Raw genomic sequence first — 18,750 nt, forward strand, 5'->3', positions numbered from 1 at the left:
CAATTCCACTCCAGCTGTGGTAAATTAACGAAGAATGTGAATTTTCAATGATTTCTTTCAATTTTCTAGATGATAAGTAGCCACAGAGAGACTCAAAGCTGGGCAACGGCGCACCTAGCCCAGATGACGACGCAGATGGACAAAGAGACTTCACCGACGCCGGTCTCATCAGCGGTAGCGCCGACAGCGCCGCCCCTCCAAGACCCGGACGCTCCACTAAATCTGACAAAACCAAAATCATCGTCATCAGGTGCAACAGCCTCATCATCACCGGGGAGTGATTCACACTCGACGGGTGCAGGTAGCAGTGGTCAACAAGAACAGCCTCTAGCAGCAACAGCACCCAAACTCTTTCCCCCAGGTCTTCCTATCCCCCGAAATTACCTTCCTTCCCTTCCTTATGGTGGTCTACCACCTCACCTGAGTACTCTATCATCACCAATGGGCAAGGTAATGGTAAAGGAAGAGCCTGGTGCTGGTGGTTCAGCAGCAGCAGCAGTTGCAGCTGTTGAGAAGCGCTTCGCTATGCACGGAATGTACGGTCTGCCACCAAGTGCCAATGCCATTCCCTCGTCACCGCAATCTCAACGGCCAATGAAACACTCAAGCAGTCGAGAGGAGCCAACCCAAGAGGAACAAGACTTCCTGTCATCACCACACCTGTGGCGAGATCAATCCTACAAAGTCCTTGAGGATAATACCGAAAAAGCAAAGATGGTGAGACAGCAGAAGAGAGAGAACGAGAACAAGCCACATATCAAGAGGCCGATGAATGCATTCATGGTTTGGGCGAAGGACGAGAGAAGGAAAATTCTGAAGGCCTGCCCCGACATGCACAACTCCAACATATCAAAGATCCTTGGTGCAAGGTGGAAAGGAATGTCCAATTCTGAGAAGCAGCCGTACTACGAGGAGCAGTCACGCTTATCAAAACTACACATGGAGAAGCATCCGGACTACAGGTATCGTCCTCGTCCAAAGCGAACGTGCATCGTGGACGGTAAGAAGATGAGAATTTCTGAGTACAAGTCATTGATGCGACAGAGACGACAAGAGATGCGACAGCTCTGGTGCAGAGACGGTGGACCTGAGATGGCTTTTTTGTCACCTGTGGGTAGCGAAATGGGATCACAGCATCATCCTGCTGGTCCAGGTCCCTCAGCACGACCCTCTGTATCACCACCAGCTTCTCTGCTGAATGGCACAGCTGGACCAAGCCAGGATCATTCCTCATTCTACTATCCGCACGACAGTCTATCACCCTCTGACATGATGAACTTCTCACCGGACAATTCAGGCTCCATCGGCGGCTATGACGCTAGTCCAAGGCATCATGACGAGGATTGAACCGCAGCTCCGGGTCACCCAGCCTGTCGACCCGGAGCACCAAGAACTTATCACGCACGTGAACTCTTCTGGTAGAGATCAATACAAATCCTTCAACTGGGATTCATCATGGTGTGCCAAATCAAGCGAACTCGAAGGACTGTTTTTAAGGATTCGATTCGTCAAGCACCCGGTGCCATCGTGGCAGTTTTTCATTTTAATTTCTGATTTCGTCCTGAGGGGCTAACATCCTCAGATTGCCAAATTACACAAGGCCATCGATAAAGTGATCAGCATTCAATATCGAAAGGATGTTTTGTATAAAAGAGTGAATAACGATTAGAGAAATGGATGATTAAACCGGTGACACTGCGATAAGTGAAAGAACTTGAGCTTTCAATCGAGATACGGAAAACCCATTCGGCTGATGTCCTCGTCATCACAATCATTCGCCATCTTTAAAAGTCGCGCTCCCTGTCCCACGGTAGTGATGCGCAAGTGTATGAAAACAACTCCATGCTAAACGCCTAGTACTTATAGTATTTTTATCATTTATTTATTGAATCTCATATCATTATCGATTGGATGAGCTAGCGTGAAGAGTACAATAGAGATGACTGCGAATGAACAAGATCTTTTATTTATTCAGAGATCATTAAAATCGATTATCTTGTTATCTAGGTTTTCTTTATACTAAAAAAAAAGAAGAACAGAGGACCGATGAAGTTTGGGGAGCTTGATGTGATAATTACTTATGTGCCAAATAGCGTTTTCGGTGACACGGAGAGGGTAATTAATTTGTTGTCATTAATATTAATTAAAAAACCGATATCTCCATAGTTCCGAGGCGCCATTGGCCTCGACGCAATACAAAAAATGAAAAAAAAAAAAAACCAGAAATCGTAATGAAAATAACTTAGAAAATCACTAGAATCAAAAGCTCGATGTAATCGATCCCTATTTCACCCTTACTTCTCTCATTATTTCTTTATTATTTCGTTTTCTCTTTCTCATTTATTTATAGTCAGTGCAATTTATAAACAAGTGTACCTAATATAATTTTATAAAGAGAGCCAGTATCCTCGAATATTGATATATCCGAGTGGCAGCGAACCAGTAGACATATTGCGATGGATGAATGCACGCGAGGATAGAAAACAAAAAGAATATTAATTAGCTTAATGTTTACGATAATTATTTATTTTATGTATATAAATGGAGATCATTTTTAAGTTCGGTTGAATCTAGTTCACCCTGTGCCCTCTATCTCTGTCCCCTCATACCGCCCCCTCCCCCCCACTCCTCTTTCCAACCACAAGACGTTTATATTATTGTACAGTGTAATTATATTACTTGTGATGCATGCACGTAGATTTCTACGTGTTTAATTACTCGATCATCTTGTATAGGTAAAAGGGTGGGGGAATGATGGCGTGGGGTGAAATGGGGCAATTGTTTGGGTTGAGATTGAAGGGGCGTGGCTGAAGGTGTGGGTTAAAAACGGGATTTAGTTGACCCTCGGGGATAGTTGTGGGTTAAGGATCAATTTTTTGGGGTTAATAGTGAAGAGTTTAATCGGGAGACCTCTGTAGGGATTGAGTTGAGCCTCGAGGTCAGAGATTTCATTTTACCGATCAAACTGAAGGTCAAATTATGAGTCAATTGAGGTTGAGGGTCAAAAATAAATATTGAAGTTGGATTTTGGGACTGAGGGTCAATCTGCCTCGATCAAAATCAGAGTTGACCCTCGATTTGAGTAAAATCGGTGGTTTGACCTCCGACTTGATCCACGGAATTTAATTCTCACGGGTGAGGGTCAAGATTCGGAGGTTAAATTGCGTGGGTCAAATGGATTTGACCCTCAAAATTGACCCTCAACTGTACAATCTCAACTCAAATAACAGTCTCGTTTTTCCACATCCAATTCCCCCCTTCACCCCATTAATGTTGAAGAGAATTAAAAAAAAAAATGGTATAGTTTTTATTACGAAAAAGAAGAAAACAAAAAATATTTAGTATTAATTTTCAATTGCCCCTGTATATTTAGTTATCATCGTTTTTTCAAAAGGGAGAAAAAAAAAAACAAAAATTGGAGTTATGAATTTATTAATTCGTCTTTAATGATTTAATACTGTTAATAATTTAAGAGATAAGCTGTACGTTTTTAATTGTACCTATTTCAATTCGAAGAGGATGATTGTATGTGCCAGTGACAAAAAATGAGAGTGACGACTATGCAACGATTGAAACAATCACAAGAAAATATATTCAAAATCCATTGGAAAAAAAAACCCACCCAGGCATAAATTAGAACGTTCATTCGATAAGAAAATACTCATTAAAAGGTGTTGGGGCGGGATGGAGAGGGGGGTGGAGGGGGATGAGAGGAGGAAATTGGCCCAAAGGTCTAGCGACAATTCCATTCAATCGTAATCTATTTTTTCTTTTCTTTTTGCCAGTGAATATTCATTCGCGGAATGATAGTTTCCAAAGGTTGATCGGAATAAAATACGAATCTTGCATTTTTTAATTATCCATTGATGTGCCATAATATCCCATTTACGTTCGTCTTTTTCTTCCGTTTATTTTTCCATTCGAGTGCACATGTCAATGAGAATTCTCGTGAGTTCTCATCTTCTTTTTTTTATTTTTCCTCTTTTTATTGAACAAATCACTTTGGATAAATGACAGAGCCCCAATGTAACGGTTAGCACAGGCTTTAATAAAATAACTGAGTAAATTAAAAAAAATAAATAAATAATGAAGCGGCTACATCAGTGCAAAACGCAATCTGTAATAAATAGCGACAAAAAAAAAATCTGTAAATCAAATATATTATATCAACTAACTATCGTAATATAAAACGTAAGAGGAGGAACACAAGTGAAACTAACATTAAAATGAAAATTTCAATATTCCAAGCATTCACTTCATACATGTACGTTGTTGTTACATATATATATATATAAAAAATGAATGAAAAAAATATATATATACATATATATATATATGCATAGGGTAATGCTTTTCTGACATTCAGATTTAGTTGTAGAAACGATGAAATGAGGAAAGAACGTTACGATTAGAATTCTTTTATGTAAGCAATTGTAAATAGTCATGCAATACTGGGTCAGTGGTGTGTGTGTGAGAAATGAAAATATGAGAGATGATAATTGTATGCACGTGTTGATGCCATTAACATTCTCACGGCCACCTTAACATTTAAATTGTAATGATAAATAATTGAATTTAAAGAATATTGGATGAAAAATTGAGACGAGTTTAATAAAAATTGTAGTTATTCGTAGATTAATTAATGAACTGGAAAAATTGTGTTAAGGTGAGCCGTAAAAATAGATTAGATAGCAAAAAAAAAAAAACAAGTGGAAAAGTCAAGGCCTGAAAAAAATATCATCATTCGCTATTTTATACTCAACTCTGTTACCCCTTTTTACTTTAACTCTAATTATCACTGATTTCGGCGGTTTACTGGAAATATTTTATTACAATTCGGCTGTGACCAACTGCAATTCACTCTTTATCCACCGATAATTGTCGGATATGGAATTCAAATTCACTGGATTATTTTCTGGCAGTGACTTTTCCGGTTAATAGTGACATCAGAAATGAAAAACAAGGATTAAAATGCCCTGTACTGCATAGAGAGAAACAGCGCCATTATATACATGAATGTATCATTATATTTATTATTAATTTAAAATTTAGGTATCTCTTTGTTGTTTGTATTTTACAACCGTAATCAATTATTATTAAATATAAATAAATATCTCTATAAATAATAATTACCTGTTTCCATTGATTTTTATAATAATTTATTCAATTGAAGTGAATTTTATTTTATTTACAGCTAGTGGTAGTGTAGGTACATAGAAAAGAGAAATAAGGTTTCTTCTATCTGCAGTTCAGCTCCTCCTAAGGTTTTTATGACGTTGTGCACCTTTTCCAGTTGATGTTTCTCAGCTGGTGTCATCATCTCTTCAATCTAGAGTCCCATAAATTAATAAATTGATTTAAAAAAAACTGAAATGATCAACGAAAAGAAGGATCAAAAAGTCTAAACCAACCTCGACCAACTGCTCCTCAGGTGCCCCTCGCTCTTTCAAATTACTAATCAACGTCTGAATCCTCAGCTGCTTATCAATCATTCTGGTGTTACCCACAGTCTCATGCTCCCTCCTCTGCATGGTATTGTACAATGCCTGATAGCAGTGCTCCACCTCCATCCTAACGACCTGATTAAGATCAATATGAAAAAGAAAGAAAGCTTTGAGAGGTGCCTGGGAAACCCCAGCCTTCTTCACCTCCTCCATCTGAAGGTAGTGCTCTTGAAACAGAATGAACGTCAGGTGTTTGGCCTCTTTAGCAGGAATCATGGCGAGCTGCTGGATCTGCTCGACCTCGATGTATTGTTTGGTCTTGACGAGCCTGAATATCCTAGCAGCCATTGATCCAAACCTCTCCATTACGATGTTCTCCAGAGTGGCCCACGCCAGCTGGGCAAATGCCTCTTTGATATTCACACTGAATTGTCCACCACCAGAATCTCCAACTCGTTTCAGAAACTGCCTCGAGTCCTGCTCAATTAGCCTGATGTACTGATCTAGGTGCTGGAATAGCCCAGGAATGTCCAGCTTCTTCACTCTCTCCCTGATATCGATGTAGGGAATTGGATTGGATGTGTCTGCCCATGAGGCTGTCCTCTCATGCATCAGCAACAGCATCTGCTTCATCAGCTCACCAGCATCTTCGTCTACGATCCTGGAAACTGCCTCCACGAACATTTTGTCTCTGAGGTCCTGAATCAATTTATCAAAATTCACTCGCCAGTTGATGCCGTTGTCCTTGGCATCTGCGTCAGCACCTTCAATCATATTCTTGAGAGCTTTGAAATTTAATGCTGGCATGCTGAAGTCCACGTTCTCTGGCTGGGTCTCACCCAGTTCATCGGTGCAATTACTTCTCATCAGAAATTTATTACGCACAAGCCAGTCGAATTTATCTCTGAGTGAAACCACTGATGGGGCTGCATCACCTGAAATTTCCTCTTGTTGCATTAACAAACAGTCTATTACTCTTCGAACATGGATTTATCTAAGAACGTATTGATGCCAGGAAAAAATGTCAAAAGTCCTTTTCTGTTGTAGATTTAATTAGCTATGGAAAAGTCCGGTGATGTTTTCACCCTGAATGATGAGTTTTCGAGATAAAGCCATAATTAAGAAAAATTCTTTCCAAAACGGAATTAATGTCTCACCCAGCTTTTGGACTAATTTCAGGTAGGTTTTAACGATAACATGAGATGCTGAATCAAATCCTTGTTTAAGTATCTCCTCCAAAATCATCTCTCCTTCATCTCCACAACAATTTTTAATATACAACATAAATCTGTAAAAATACAACGCCATAAAATGCCTGGACTGAAAAATTTCTGCATTAAAAAAAAAATCGCCATTACCTCGAGTATCGAAGGACCATTATAATTTTATCAGGAAGCAGGGTGTACCTCATCCCCTTATCAGTCATTTCGTGGAAGACAAAGCCATATTTTATCAGAACACATAAAGCTTCTTTCGCCTAAAACCTCAAATCCATGAATTCCCAAAAAATCAAAAGCATTCCTCTGAATATCGAAAATATCTCGGAATCTACGAGAGATACAAAAAAATGTATAAATACATTTTCTGTAGAGAACATCAAGAGCGTCGAAATATGTCTTGACAAAATCTTTCTATCTCCGACAGGTTCCGAGATACATTAAAAAATATATGATTACCTTGATAAGAGGAATTCCAGCAGTTGCTGCCACAAAATGCAGTCCCTGTGAACTATTTTTGTACAAACAATCGCCCACTGACTGGACGATTGTTCCAAAATGCTCCTCTAGTATCGCAGAACATAATTTACCGCAGTAAATGGACATTTTTAGAGTTTGAAACGTATCTGGAATGCCATGCAACAGTGGAACATGTGTTTGGAGCGTTTGGAGCGTTCAGAGAAGATAAAAACAATTCTACTCTGAGGTTAGGTTACTAGGTACGTCGGCAAGGTCGGAATGTTCAATTAAATTCAAACGAAGGGAAGATTTCCGAAATTCCTCAGGATTGTCCTTCCCTTCCGAAGGGAGGGTTATTCCTTTTCATGAGACGAATTCAGCTGTACTATATTTTATTCAATTCTCCCACTTTGCGGAATTTCGGATAAAATTATAATTTAATATCCATACTGAAATCTCGCTCAATTTCCCTTAAGGAATTTCAAGATTTATTTAAATCGTGTTAGGATTCACCTGTTATCACTGACGTCTTTGTAAAACTCATTTGCAAAACTCAATCATTTCTCATCTCTGAAAAAAATCGACGGTTGATTGGTTAATCTGATCAAATCGACTCAAATCGAAATAAAAAATTTAACGTTATCAAAAAGGAAATTTCGAAGTGCTGCAGGGTGCATTATTTTATTTGATTAAATTTTACTCCGTTGATAAAACATAAAACATTCGCAAATGCATTTTAAAACGGGAATTTTATCGGCATTACGGCCGCTAAAAGTATTTTTGAATGTCGAGAACACTTGCCGCCATAAGTCGTTCAATCACACATGCGCACGCACGAATTTTCCCCTGCGCACGCGTATTTCGACGCAGTAGTCGTGCGCTCTAATTCCATTCCGTGTCCTTCATTTTTTTCCTCCTGTTCTCACCAAATATATCTCTTCTCTCTCTCCCAATTGTTGACGCTTTTCTATTAATTACTGTTCTTGGATGGAGACCACTTGTTAGTGGAGTTCATTGAAATCGATTGGAATAATCGAGAGCTTTTTACCACGCCTGTGAGAATGATGAAGAAAAAGTTGAGAGGATAATTCAGTGCGCCGTACATATTTTCCACAGCAATTTACCGCACACATACATGAATGGATATGTTCCATTCCAACGAAGGTAAAGTGAATTGAATGGCAACTTGAGGAGATTTTGGCGAATATCTATTTTGTATTGTCGTAGGCCTGCGGATTTCGGGCGAGATTATGACATTTTGCTTGTTAAAGACTGTCAGCTAACCTTTCATGATCTTTAACCTTACTTTGTTTGTTTTTCAGTCGTCCGATGGTAGATTGACCAGTAGAAATACGTGATGAACGTACCTTGTGACAGATCGACTTAGCTGTCAATGTGAGTTTTTCATCGGAATTTTTCTCGTTTCTTAGACCCCGTGCAATGCTCGTGACACATTCTGCCTAATTTTGATAGAAAGTGTCAAATTTTGGCCGATTTTTCGACAGAATCTGTCAAATTTCGGCTAATTCTTCGAGAAAAATCCTCAGAATTTGTCACACAATAAAATCTGTCATAATTTGTCTGCATTTGATGTTTCTGTTGCGACATTGAAAGCATATATCGTAAATTTACAACAGGTGCCTATTATTATTATTCCAGAATTTTTCGGAAAATTCAATATTTCTATCTCATTAAAAGTTCATTTGTTTTTGGCTACCAGATGTTCAGTCCAGTGCAGATTAAGCAAGAATTCTCCAACGCTGAAGATTCCAGCCAAAATGGCCAGAATTGTGCCCAGGGGAATGTAGAATACCCTGTATTCACGAATCAAGACGTTGAGTACATGTACAGACAATTACCTCAATTCTGGAGCCAAAATCCAGGAATACAGATGGCCGAGGAAGTGGTGGTGTCGAAGAATGATCTGCAGGGGCGACAGACCACCACTCAATCTATCCCAGTGAGTTCAGCAATCCACTAAAAATTATAAATAAAGTATACATAAATCTAGATTTTATTCAGCTTTTTAGGCTTTAGGTCTAGTGTCTTCAGACGTTCCCTCCAGGAGTTCAGAAAGTGCAATGAATCTCTCAGCTATTTTCCACTCTGCCCTGGGCAGCCGTCTAGTCCATAGGTGTCAGTATATTAGCCTTGCGAGAAAACTCGTAAAGCCTTTCCATGCCAGCTTTCCCTGCTTCCCCTGCTGGTGTGACATTTAGCCATTCATTTTCCGCTAGCTCATTGGATTTTACATTACCGAGGATGCCACTGTGGCCTGGGATCCAGACCACCTCTAGCTGATCGTGAATGGCGATCCTCTTCATCAGCTCCGTGTAATTGTTCACTAATCGAGAGCAGCTTTCATGCCCCAGCCGTGCCCTCAACGCGCGCTTGCTATCCGAGCAGATGTATATTTTCTTGCCCTTATCCTGTCTGTCCAGGAGTATCCTGGTACAGGCTCTCAGGGTCCGTGCAGTTGTAGATCCCTCAGACCTATTCCCCGCTTCCACTCCGTCGCTCATCCTGGAACCATCCGTGTATCAGACTAGTCCTTCGGGCTGCGCTCACTCCGAATCACTCCCTGGCTGGGCATCCCCATAACCAAGGTTGACCTTGAAACTCTTATGGACGTGCCTTTGTGGTCCGCAAAAAGTAAAAAAAAAATTATTAAAATTGTTAATGTTATTTACTCAATTCATCTGAAAATAATTTGTTGTTCCAAAGATTACTAAACTATATTTACTAAGCAGAAGCTATTTTTCCCCTAGGTATCATTGAAAACACGTAATCGAAATGAGTTTGAACTTTGAAATATTGAGGAAATACGATTCATCGATGCATCACACAATGAGTGACGGTTCATTTAATCTTTCGAGAAACTTGTGGCTCTTGTTATTGGATTTTAACGTAGATCGTCATTATTTTACACGCGATTTTTGATTGTCTCGATTATTTTTCGATAAAAAAAACTTATGAATACATTCAGGATATCCACGTAACTAGTGATTTTTAACATTGAACGTCAGAACTTTCATTTAACAAAATGCAAAAAAACATGTTTTTCTTTCAGCAGGTATCACCGTACTTGCAGCCAACGCCGCTGTTCCAGCTGAGTCAGCAGCACGAATTGTCAACATCCCTGGGCCAGCACGTGTCCTGCGTACCCCAGCCCCAGCTGTTGTCCCATCAGAGGCTGGAGTTGGACCCCTCAGACCCCCAAAATCCCCAAACATCACCCCCAAAGCAAAATGGGCCAGGCAGGCCCCCGAAAACGTCAGGACCGGGCTCGACAAAGAAGCACAAGTGCCAGTGTGAAATTTGCTTCAAAGAATTCGGTCACAAGAGCAATCTCTTCATCCACATGCGAACCCACAACGGTGAGAGACCCTACAAGTGCACCCAGTGTGAAAAATGCTTCACACACAGCGGTAATTTGGCAATTCATATGCGAACACACAGCGGTGAGAGGCCATACGCATGCCAAATATGTGGTAAAATGTTCAGTCACAGTGGCAATTTGTCAACCCATTTACGCACCCACTCTGGGGTTAAACCGTACAAATGCAGTGTTTGCGGTAAAGAATTCAGACACAGTGGTAATTTATCGATACACGAGAGGATACACTCTGGTGTTAAACCATTTCAGTGTAAAGTATGTGGGAAGGAGTTTTATCACAGTGGTAATTTGACGACTCATATGAAGAAACATCCTGTTGTCAGTAAAGATGAGGGGGAGAGTGAGGAGGAGCACAACTCCGTTGGGATGGATGTTAATGAGGGTAATAGGGGCAATCAGGAGGGCAAGAGGGACGAGGGAGAGGCACAAACTTTTGTATCGGGCAGTTAATGTTACTTGTTTGAGTGGTGTGGGGGTTCATCGGGTGAGTGACTTCAAATGCATTTGAGATTTTTTGATTTTTCAGGATTTTTTTAGGCTGCGGAGTTCAGGAAGAGTTTCTTATGATGACATTTTTGGGGGCTTATTATCTTGGCAAATGCCTTTTTTGGGGAATTTTTCTAAGTACAACCGATGGTTTTTACAGATAAATTGATAATGAACAAGAAAAGAGGATGAGTCGGATTTGTTTTTTTGTAAATATCAGGGGATTTCGAAAGATATTGATTTTTTTGAGAAATGTCAGAAGACTTTTTTGTGGGGAATTTTTTCGACTATAAAAAAGTTATTTGGAAGTTTTATGTGAAACCGATGGTTTTCGAGATAAATTGAGAGTTAAAGGAGAATCATGAGAGAAAAAGGAAAGAAACATTTTTTGATTTTTTTTAATAGCAGTAGATCTTAAAAAGTATTGATTTTTGGCGAATTGCCAGTTACAAAAAAGTAATTTGAGTTTTCACGTGAATATTTGGTTCAATGAGTAAAGTGAATACTGGAAAAACCGAGTGAATGGCGATTTTTCATGTGCAAATTACATAAATCAATTTTTTTACTGTTAAACTCGTTGCAATAGTTTTTTCAACGGATCCATCACTTTTCGTTACTTGTTCTCTTGTTATCAATTAGCAACAAATAAGTTTTCCGAAATATTTTCCTTATTCACTGACTGAACCATTACAAAATAGCAAGTAAATAATTCTCCAGCGAAACCAGGATTCACTGAATTATTTAAAATAATGGAAACAATCAACAAATATCACAATAACATTTATTCCCACAATATTAAAAAATATCATAAACTTCATTGACTATTTAACAATTCCAAAAAAAAAACTAGTGACTATTATTTTTTTTCTGTTCTCTCTAAGAGACAGAAATCAAACAATAACATTCAGTTATGAAAAAATGATTTTTGAATAAATATTCGGAATAATTCATGTTGTCTTTTCGAAATAAATAAAATCTCGAAAGCATTTGAAATAATCTCTGGAGTGAATGGCCATACTACCTCGATTGTACGATATTTTCTTATTCTGCGACAACTGGAGGGAATTCGTTGGAATCTCCTTGAAAAACTTGTACTTAAGACACGTACTTTTTTAAAAAGAAAATCATCATAACTCTGTATTATTGAATAGTTTCTCTCCCCCTGAATTCAAAAAATCGGGGGGAGATGGAAGGTGATATTGTCCGTGTACTCTAACTGATAATTTCCATCAACTGCGAGAAAATCAATTTGTGGATCAAATATTGGATTGTGCACTGTCAACTGCATGATACACGTAATTACTCATAACTACTAATACCAGAAATTACATAATTTTGTTAATTAGTCGGCTCTTTATTCACGCCAAATGTAACAAAGAAAATCCTTTTAAAACATTTATTTTCTATTTCTTCATCTTCCATTGGAGATAAACTGCGGAATTATTTAATTAACGAGATCATTGTGAATATGTGGAATTGTTTGAATCGAGTCTTTCCGAGGACTCGGGGCTTAACAATCTTTGAAACTTTCCAGAAGATCAATTGATTGAGGAGCGGATTTATTAGGAGATTCAAGTTTTTCTATCTTATCAATTAAATGTTCTAATTTTATTTTCCAATTTCCGGAAACATTCCTTCCCTGTCAATAAATGAATTAAATACGAATGTTTAGAAATTTCAGGATTATATTTTTATCTCAATTTAATGATCAAAATAGTCTTAAGCAAGTGGGGGATTACTGGAAAAGTATTTTTTTCATACATAATCGAATGGATTTGGAACATAATAGATAGCGAAAACGGACGAAATGAAAAAACCGGAAAAGTGATTTAAGGCTCGCGTGGATTATCTAGAAAAGATAATTTACTCCGAAATTCGGATTCCTAATTACTTTGGCAATTAATCAACTAGGCCGCTAGCTAACAATTATCGGAAAAAACTATTAATTGACGGAGTAATTAGAAGTCCCAATTTTGGAGTAAATTATCTTTTCCAGACAGTCCATCCGGGCCTTAAATTTCTCAGATTGCGTTGGAATTGAACATGCGTAAAATCTTCTATTTTCATTCTTTATTCTGTGTCATCTCATCCAGATCTTCAAATCTACATGTGATATATCCCCGCTGGTGCAGTCTAAAGTCTCGATAAATGGCAAACACTCATTTTTGGGGTGTGACATAACGTAAAAAATGGAAACTACCTGCTATAACTTGATGAAAATTCAGTGCAATTAGGTTTGTCATACATCATGATAAAGAATAGTAAATGTTTTTCAAAACTGTCTATGAATATCTTCGCCTGGTCAATTTAGAAGCATGAAAAATTCCCCCGAACTTAATTTATGGGATGATACATGAAAATAAAACTTTCGCCTACTAAGGGGAATATCACAGGCGCACGTGGAGCGCACGAGCTGTATTGAGAAGCATTTTTATTATCTGTGATCATATATTCGGTATCGTTCAACCAAGAAGATTAATCTGAAGCAATCATAACAAGTGGCGGGATATTGAATAATTACTGATTATTTTTTTTTCATTCTAATTGTCTGATTTGAATTTTTTTTCTTATCTTTGATAATTTTTATATATTTTCACAAAGTAGAAGTTTTCTTATTGTCCTTCGTTGTTTGGATACCATTGAAATAAATAATAAATTGATGTTTCAACCGGCATTTACATGAAAAATACTCATCAGAGCTCAACGAGCGTTGGATAATTTGAAAGCTCATTTTTGGGTAATAATCTAAAAGAGCACTTGGCTGAAGGCCCTCGGGCAATCGCCAGCTGCAAATTCTTGGAAGAACTTGCAACGAATTCCGTTAAAAATAAAAAAATATAAAAGAGCACTGCATATGATTTTCTATTTTAATAAAAAATTTGTATGTCATAGCGGCCGATAAAACGCCTTTCTAACCTCGCTTCGCTGAAATAAAAACGCGTTTTCGGTCATAATGACATAAAATAGCATTATAGCCACGGCAAAAAAGATCATTCTGACTCATGCACGTTATGATCCTCATCTTCGGCTCGGACTATAAAGCCGAATTCGTGAGATTCACTTTTTTCGTCCTAGGCGTGAAAAATACTATTTTTAATAACTACCAAAAACAAAGGGATGAAAAAAAAATTGACTCGTACGTTTATTGATTCCTAACTCAGAACAGAATGAACGCAATCAAATGAACGGTGTATCATTCGAAAGTTAAAAGAATGAATATCAATTAATTGTCTAAAATGTGATGTATTGCAAAAAGCTAGGTTGTTAATGTCCAATGTTGCTTGCTCGAGAGTTCGTCTCCAAGTGTCCCTGATCACCAGTTCGTCCAGGGTGACAGGTCTACCCACAGGATAAGGCCCTTTGTCTATGGGGCTGGTCCAGGTGTTTCGATTATAAACAGCATAAATGTTTCCATTATTCCCTGTGATCTGTTACAACGGGTCTCTTGTTCGTTTCAACGTCGAAAATATTTCCAACAATAACGATTCGTAGGATTTCCTGGGAATGGAAAGTGGTAAAGTGGAATGAGGGTTTTTAGTATGGTTGTTGTTAACAAATGGTGGGGAACTATTCGGTATGTGTTAAACTAGATATAAAAAATAACGGAGATACAGCATTCGTTTTAACGTCAAAAATATTTCCAACATTGCAGTTTCGCTCATCAACAGCGAAAGAATAACGGAATTATTGGATATGGGAGATATAAATAATACTATAAAGCCGTGGATTAAACTTTAATTCTTTATTCTCAAAAAAAATGGCACGAGGAAGAAACGTCTGTACTCTACGGAAATCTCCAGGAGACTAAAGACTAGTCACAAAGACGAGAAACAAATCCATCACCTAATGAATGAACTCTCTGTTCTTTCTTCCTCAGAAATCATTGTTAATGTTTATGTAGTCTCTCAAGTGACTTTCAGTCAACATCCATATCGATTCATTTTTGTAACAGTCACTTAAAGAATAAATTAAACTCAATAATCCAACAGGAATGTTTCGATATCTCCTGAGGAATGCTCCATAATGTAACAAACAAGACCCATCATTTCTTTATAAGAGCGCAATAGCCGAAAAATTTCAAAACATTGAACTAAAGATAACGCTGTAACCCTAAGTGTTGTTTTTCCTGAAAAATTCTTATTTACTTTATGGTATTTTGAATCCCAGTCTAATTACGTGAGAAAAATCGTCATTTTTATTTAAACATATTTTCCTTATTCATTGACTGAACCATTACAAAATAGCGAGTAAATAATTCTCCAGCGAAAACAGGATTCACTGAATTATTTAAAACAATGGAAACAATCACCAAATATCACAATAACATTTATTCCCACAATATTGAAAAATATCATAAACTTCATTGACTATTTAACAATTCCAAAAAAAAAAACTAGTAACTATTATTTTATTTCTGTTCTCTCGAAAAGACAGAAATCAAAAAGCGAAAGAATAACGGAATGTTTCGATATCTCCTGAGGAATGCTCCATAATTTAACGAACAAGACCCATCATTGCTTTATAAGAGCGCAATCCTATCCTATTCTAAAAAGGATAAACATCGAGACTATCGATATCTCGAAACTCTGTCCTATTCTAAAAAGGATAAACATCGAGACTATCGATATCTCGAAACTCTGTCACGCTTATTTCTCATTGGTTCAGTCGTTTGAGGCGGCTAATTTGAATTTGAAACTCACTTAAATTAACAATTTTTAATGACGATTTTTATAATTACAGCGCGCTGTAGCGCGCGTTCGTTCTCGTAGCCGAAAAATTTGAAAACATTGAACTAAAGATAACGCTGTTACCCTAAGTGTTGATTTTCTTTAAAAATTCTTATTTAGTTTGTGGTATTTTGAATCCCAGTCTAATTACGTGAAAAAAATCGTCAATTTTATTTAAACAGTGCAGCGGAGAATTTCTCTATTTTATCCTTAAACGCGATGTTATTTCCAGAAGAAAAATCACGTAGGGGACAACTGAGTACAGAACGTGGCGCCAGTATTTCCAGGTTTTACGGTTGCATTATCGGACGCCTTTCGCATTAGAACGAGCATTCCTATGTGTTTACACGTCCAGATTGATTTCGATTTGCTTTCTCACTCGAGTGAATAAAAATTTCATTAATCATACGTCATTCGCGATTACCCAGTGAGGCCCAGGGCACGATCACGAGAGCCTTGCAATCACACTCAGACGCGTTGGGGATCACAGCCTGTTATTGAAATAAAATAAAAATAAAAATAAAATACTCAATGGAAAGTCACAATGAACGAAATTCAGTTTAATCTGTCCGACGTTTTATGGCGCCGAAAAACTGGAGCAAACAAAGTGCTCTTGTTGCTCTTGAACTCTAATTGCGTAATCAAAACAGCTGATGAAATTGATAACATTGGCTTCCCATTCAAGCCTTTTGTAAATTTGAGTCGTCAATTAAAAATAGAGACGCGACAGTTGTCATATTTTTCTATCGTTTCGTTGTTACTTTGTTTGAACTAGATGGTTTATGTACCGTAAATTCTGTCTCGACTGTCGGAATATTTTTTGGTTCAAATATAATGGAATCATTCCACTTATCTGAGAATATTCAACAAACAATTGCCTGGGGGATTTTCTACATGTGATGTTATGAATTTATTACAGAATTCACGGATAGGAGATTAATTTTTTTTTTTTTTTGGATATACAAGATTAGCTGGTAGTTAATTGCGTAGTTTACTGATTGCATTTTTTCTTAACGATTTTTTAATGTCTAAGCAATAATGAAAACCTCATCATGCCAAAATTATGGAATTATATAATTTTCAATTTTTTAAACAATTAGGAGAAAAATCATGTGACGTATTTTTTTTATAAGAAAAAATTAATTAAAAAAAAAATATTTAATGATTTCATGGAAATGTATGAACTATTTTACTATAAAAGAATTAGAGATAAAAAAATCATGGAAATCTTTAATAATATTAATAATATTAATTATTATTAAATTATTAATTTTATTAATATTATCAAGAATATCAGTAATTTAATTTATTTAAATAATAATATTGATATTATATTCATTATATTAATAAATTATTAATAAAAATATTGTATTATACATATTAATAATTTAATTAATTTATAATAATATCGATACTATATATAGTACAAATATTATTATAAATTAATTAAATTATTTATTTAGTTTTCAGATATATTTATTAAGGTAAATATATTCACCTTAATAAATATATCTGAAAAATAAATATGGTAGACTCAAGATCTATAATCATAATCTTAAAATAGATCGGCAACTGATTTCGTTTCACAACAGTTTTCCTAGAGGATAAACTTTCTCATCTGTACGAATTAATGATGAAAAAATCAGCGAAATGCGATATCAACACTAAATCATTTTGCAATCGTGTTCGTTCATAGTCGCATAAAAATCAAATCATAAATAGAGAAAAAAAAACTTGTGGATAAATTTTCCCCAAGAAACACGATTTTCATGTGATTTTTCATTTATTTATGATTTATTTATAATTTATTATTATTTATTGTTCAATCTTTCTCGTGTTTTTTTAATAAATATAAAGTAGAGATTATGATCATAATCTAGGCTGGATAGGTCAGTCCTAGATTAAACTCCAAGACTTTTTTCTTAGAGAAAATTTTTTTTATCTGTACGAATTAATTATGAAAAAATCGGGAAAATGGAAAATATCGATATAACCGAAAAGCCGATTATATCACACGTTATATCAGCCCCCACAATCGGAATGAAATTCAGGTAGCCAGAGTAGACCCTCGGTAACAAGCGAACAAGTAACGCAACAATCTTTCCTCTTTTTAACATTCCCATTTTCCCCCGCCCCTGAAAAAAAAAAGAGAGAAAAACAATTTCTTTCCCTTATTGCGTGTACCGAAGAGTCTAAAACGAGACCAGAAGATGAGCAAAACGTCGAGCACTCGTCAGAAAGAGATAAAATAAAAAAATATAGAAGGCCCTTACGGGTCCGTAACACAGGAATATATCGAGAATATATCGAGCTCATGCCCTGAGGGAAGTTACCGGCAAGAAGTGCCTCGGAGCCGATGTATAAACGTAGACTCATCATTGAGTCTGGACCAGAGCTCTTCTTATTCCACGAGCAGTTGATGCTATTTTCATCCAACCAGTTTGTGCTACCTGGTCGGTTAAATGAAATAAAAGGCAAGACCGATTCGAGTGAAGAGGTGAAGAAAAAAAAAAAAGATGCAAAAATGAGGGAGGGAGGGGGGGAAAAATAGTCGTGGAAATGGCGCCGCTGTAACAGAAGAAGACGACTGACCTGAAAGAGGACAAAGACCACCATGGGAATCATGGGATTGCACCTTCTGCCCATTGGCCTCAGCCACTGGGAAAACGAGTTCTGGTTGACCGAGCTTGCACCCTGGGGTCGCGATTCTCCAGTACTGTATTCTTTTATTTATAATAGCGTTTTTTTTTTTTCTCTCGTGGATGGGGTCGTTGGCGATGTTTCTTCTTAGTCTCGCTAATCTTCTTCATCGATTTTTTTACCAGTCTCTCTCTTCGTTTTAACGTCGACGTCTGCATCGCTTTTTTATTTGGACAGGCCCACGTTTTTTTTTTAGTCCCACCGTCTCAGAGATTTTCGATGTGCCATTTCGTCTTACATCATGAGGGAGTTCCTGGAAATTATAAAGCCATTTGTTGTTACAATTTTTTTTAATTTATTAAATTTATGTTTTTATTTTT

General features: G+C 37.1%; 3 protein-coding genes across 4 annotated transcripts in view; 2 read left to right on the plus strand and 1 right to left on the minus strand.

Moving 5' to 3' along the window:
• Nucleotides 1-2,229, plus strand: part of Sox102F (transcription factor Sox102F) — a 42,798-nt gene extending 40,569 nt beyond the window's left edge. The window contains exon 5 of the mRNA XM_011300575.1: nucleotides 70-2,229. Coding sequence (XP_011298877.1) covers nucleotides 70-1,347 — 1,278 coding nt within the window. The 3' untranslated portion in view covers nucleotides 1,348-2,229. The remainder of the gene's footprint in view (nucleotides 1-69) is intronic.
• Nucleotides 2,230-5,143: 2,914 nt separating this feature from the next.
• Polr3C (RNA polymerase III subunit C) lies at nucleotides 5,144-7,366 on the minus strand. Of its 2 annotated transcripts, none has more exons than XM_011300576.1 (5): nucleotides 7,121-7,366; nucleotides 6,803-6,921; nucleotides 6,602-6,732; nucleotides 5,412-6,379; nucleotides 5,144-5,329 (listed from the first exon to the last, which is right to left on the minus strand). In XM_011300576.1, the coding sequence occupies exons 1-5, from the start codon at nucleotides 7,265-7,267 to the stop codon at nucleotides 5,195-5,197; spliced, it is 1,500 nt and encodes a 499-aa protein (XP_011298878.1). In that variant the 5' UTR covers nucleotides 7,268-7,366; the 3' UTR covers nucleotides 5,144-5,194. The 2 variants fall into 2 exon arrangements, with proteins under 2 accessions (XP_011298878.1, XP_011298879.1); XM_011300577.1 differs by having other exon boundaries at nucleotides 6,803-6,928; nucleotides 7,121-7,212.
• Nucleotides 7,367-7,968: 602 nt separating this feature from the next.
• Nucleotides 7,969-12,678, plus strand: LOC105264019 (zinc finger protein 37). The gene is made up of 4 exons (XM_011300578.1): nucleotides 7,969-8,284; nucleotides 8,443-8,515; nucleotides 8,841-9,080; nucleotides 10,191-12,678. Exons 3-4 carry the CDS (start codon nucleotides 8,841-8,843, stop codon nucleotides 10,965-10,967), a joined length of 1,017 nt encoding a protein of 338 aa, XP_011298880.1. The 5' UTR covers nucleotides 7,969-8,284; nucleotides 8,443-8,515; the 3' UTR covers nucleotides 10,968-12,678.
• Nucleotides 12,679-18,750: the final 6,072 nt, after the last annotated feature.

Source organism: Fopius arisanus, unplaced genomic scaffold (assembly GCF_000806365.1).
Source record: "Fopius arisanus strain USDA-PBARC FA_bdor unplaced genomic scaffold, ASM80636v1 scaffold00018, whole genome shotgun sequence".
Lineage (NCBI taxonomy): Eukaryota > Metazoa > Arthropoda > Insecta > Hymenoptera > Braconidae > Fopius > Fopius arisanus.

Excerpts from the sequence above, each read along its gene's own strand:
- Polr3C (XM_011300576.1), bottom strand. The coding sequence starts at position 7,267 with ATGTCCATTTACTGCGGTAAATTATGTTCTGCGATACTAGAGGAGCAT. Across the intron at positions 6,922-7,120 it reads CTGGAATTCCTCTTATCAAG|GCGAAAGAAGCTTTATGTGT; the intron begins GTAATCATATAT and ends TTGAGGTTTTAG. Across the intron at positions 6,733-6,802 it reads ATGGTCCTTCGATACTCGAG|ATTTATGTTGTATATTAAAA; the intron begins GTAATGGCGATT and ends GTATTTTTACAG.
- LOC105264019 (XM_011300578.1), top strand. The coding sequence starts at position 8,841 with ATGTTCAGTCCAGTGCAGATTAAGCAAGAATTCTCCAACGCTGAAGAT. Across the intron at positions 9,081-10,190 it reads CCACCACTCAATCTATCCCA|CAGGTATCACCGTACTTGCA; the intron begins GTGAGTTCAGCA and ends TTTTTCTTTCAG.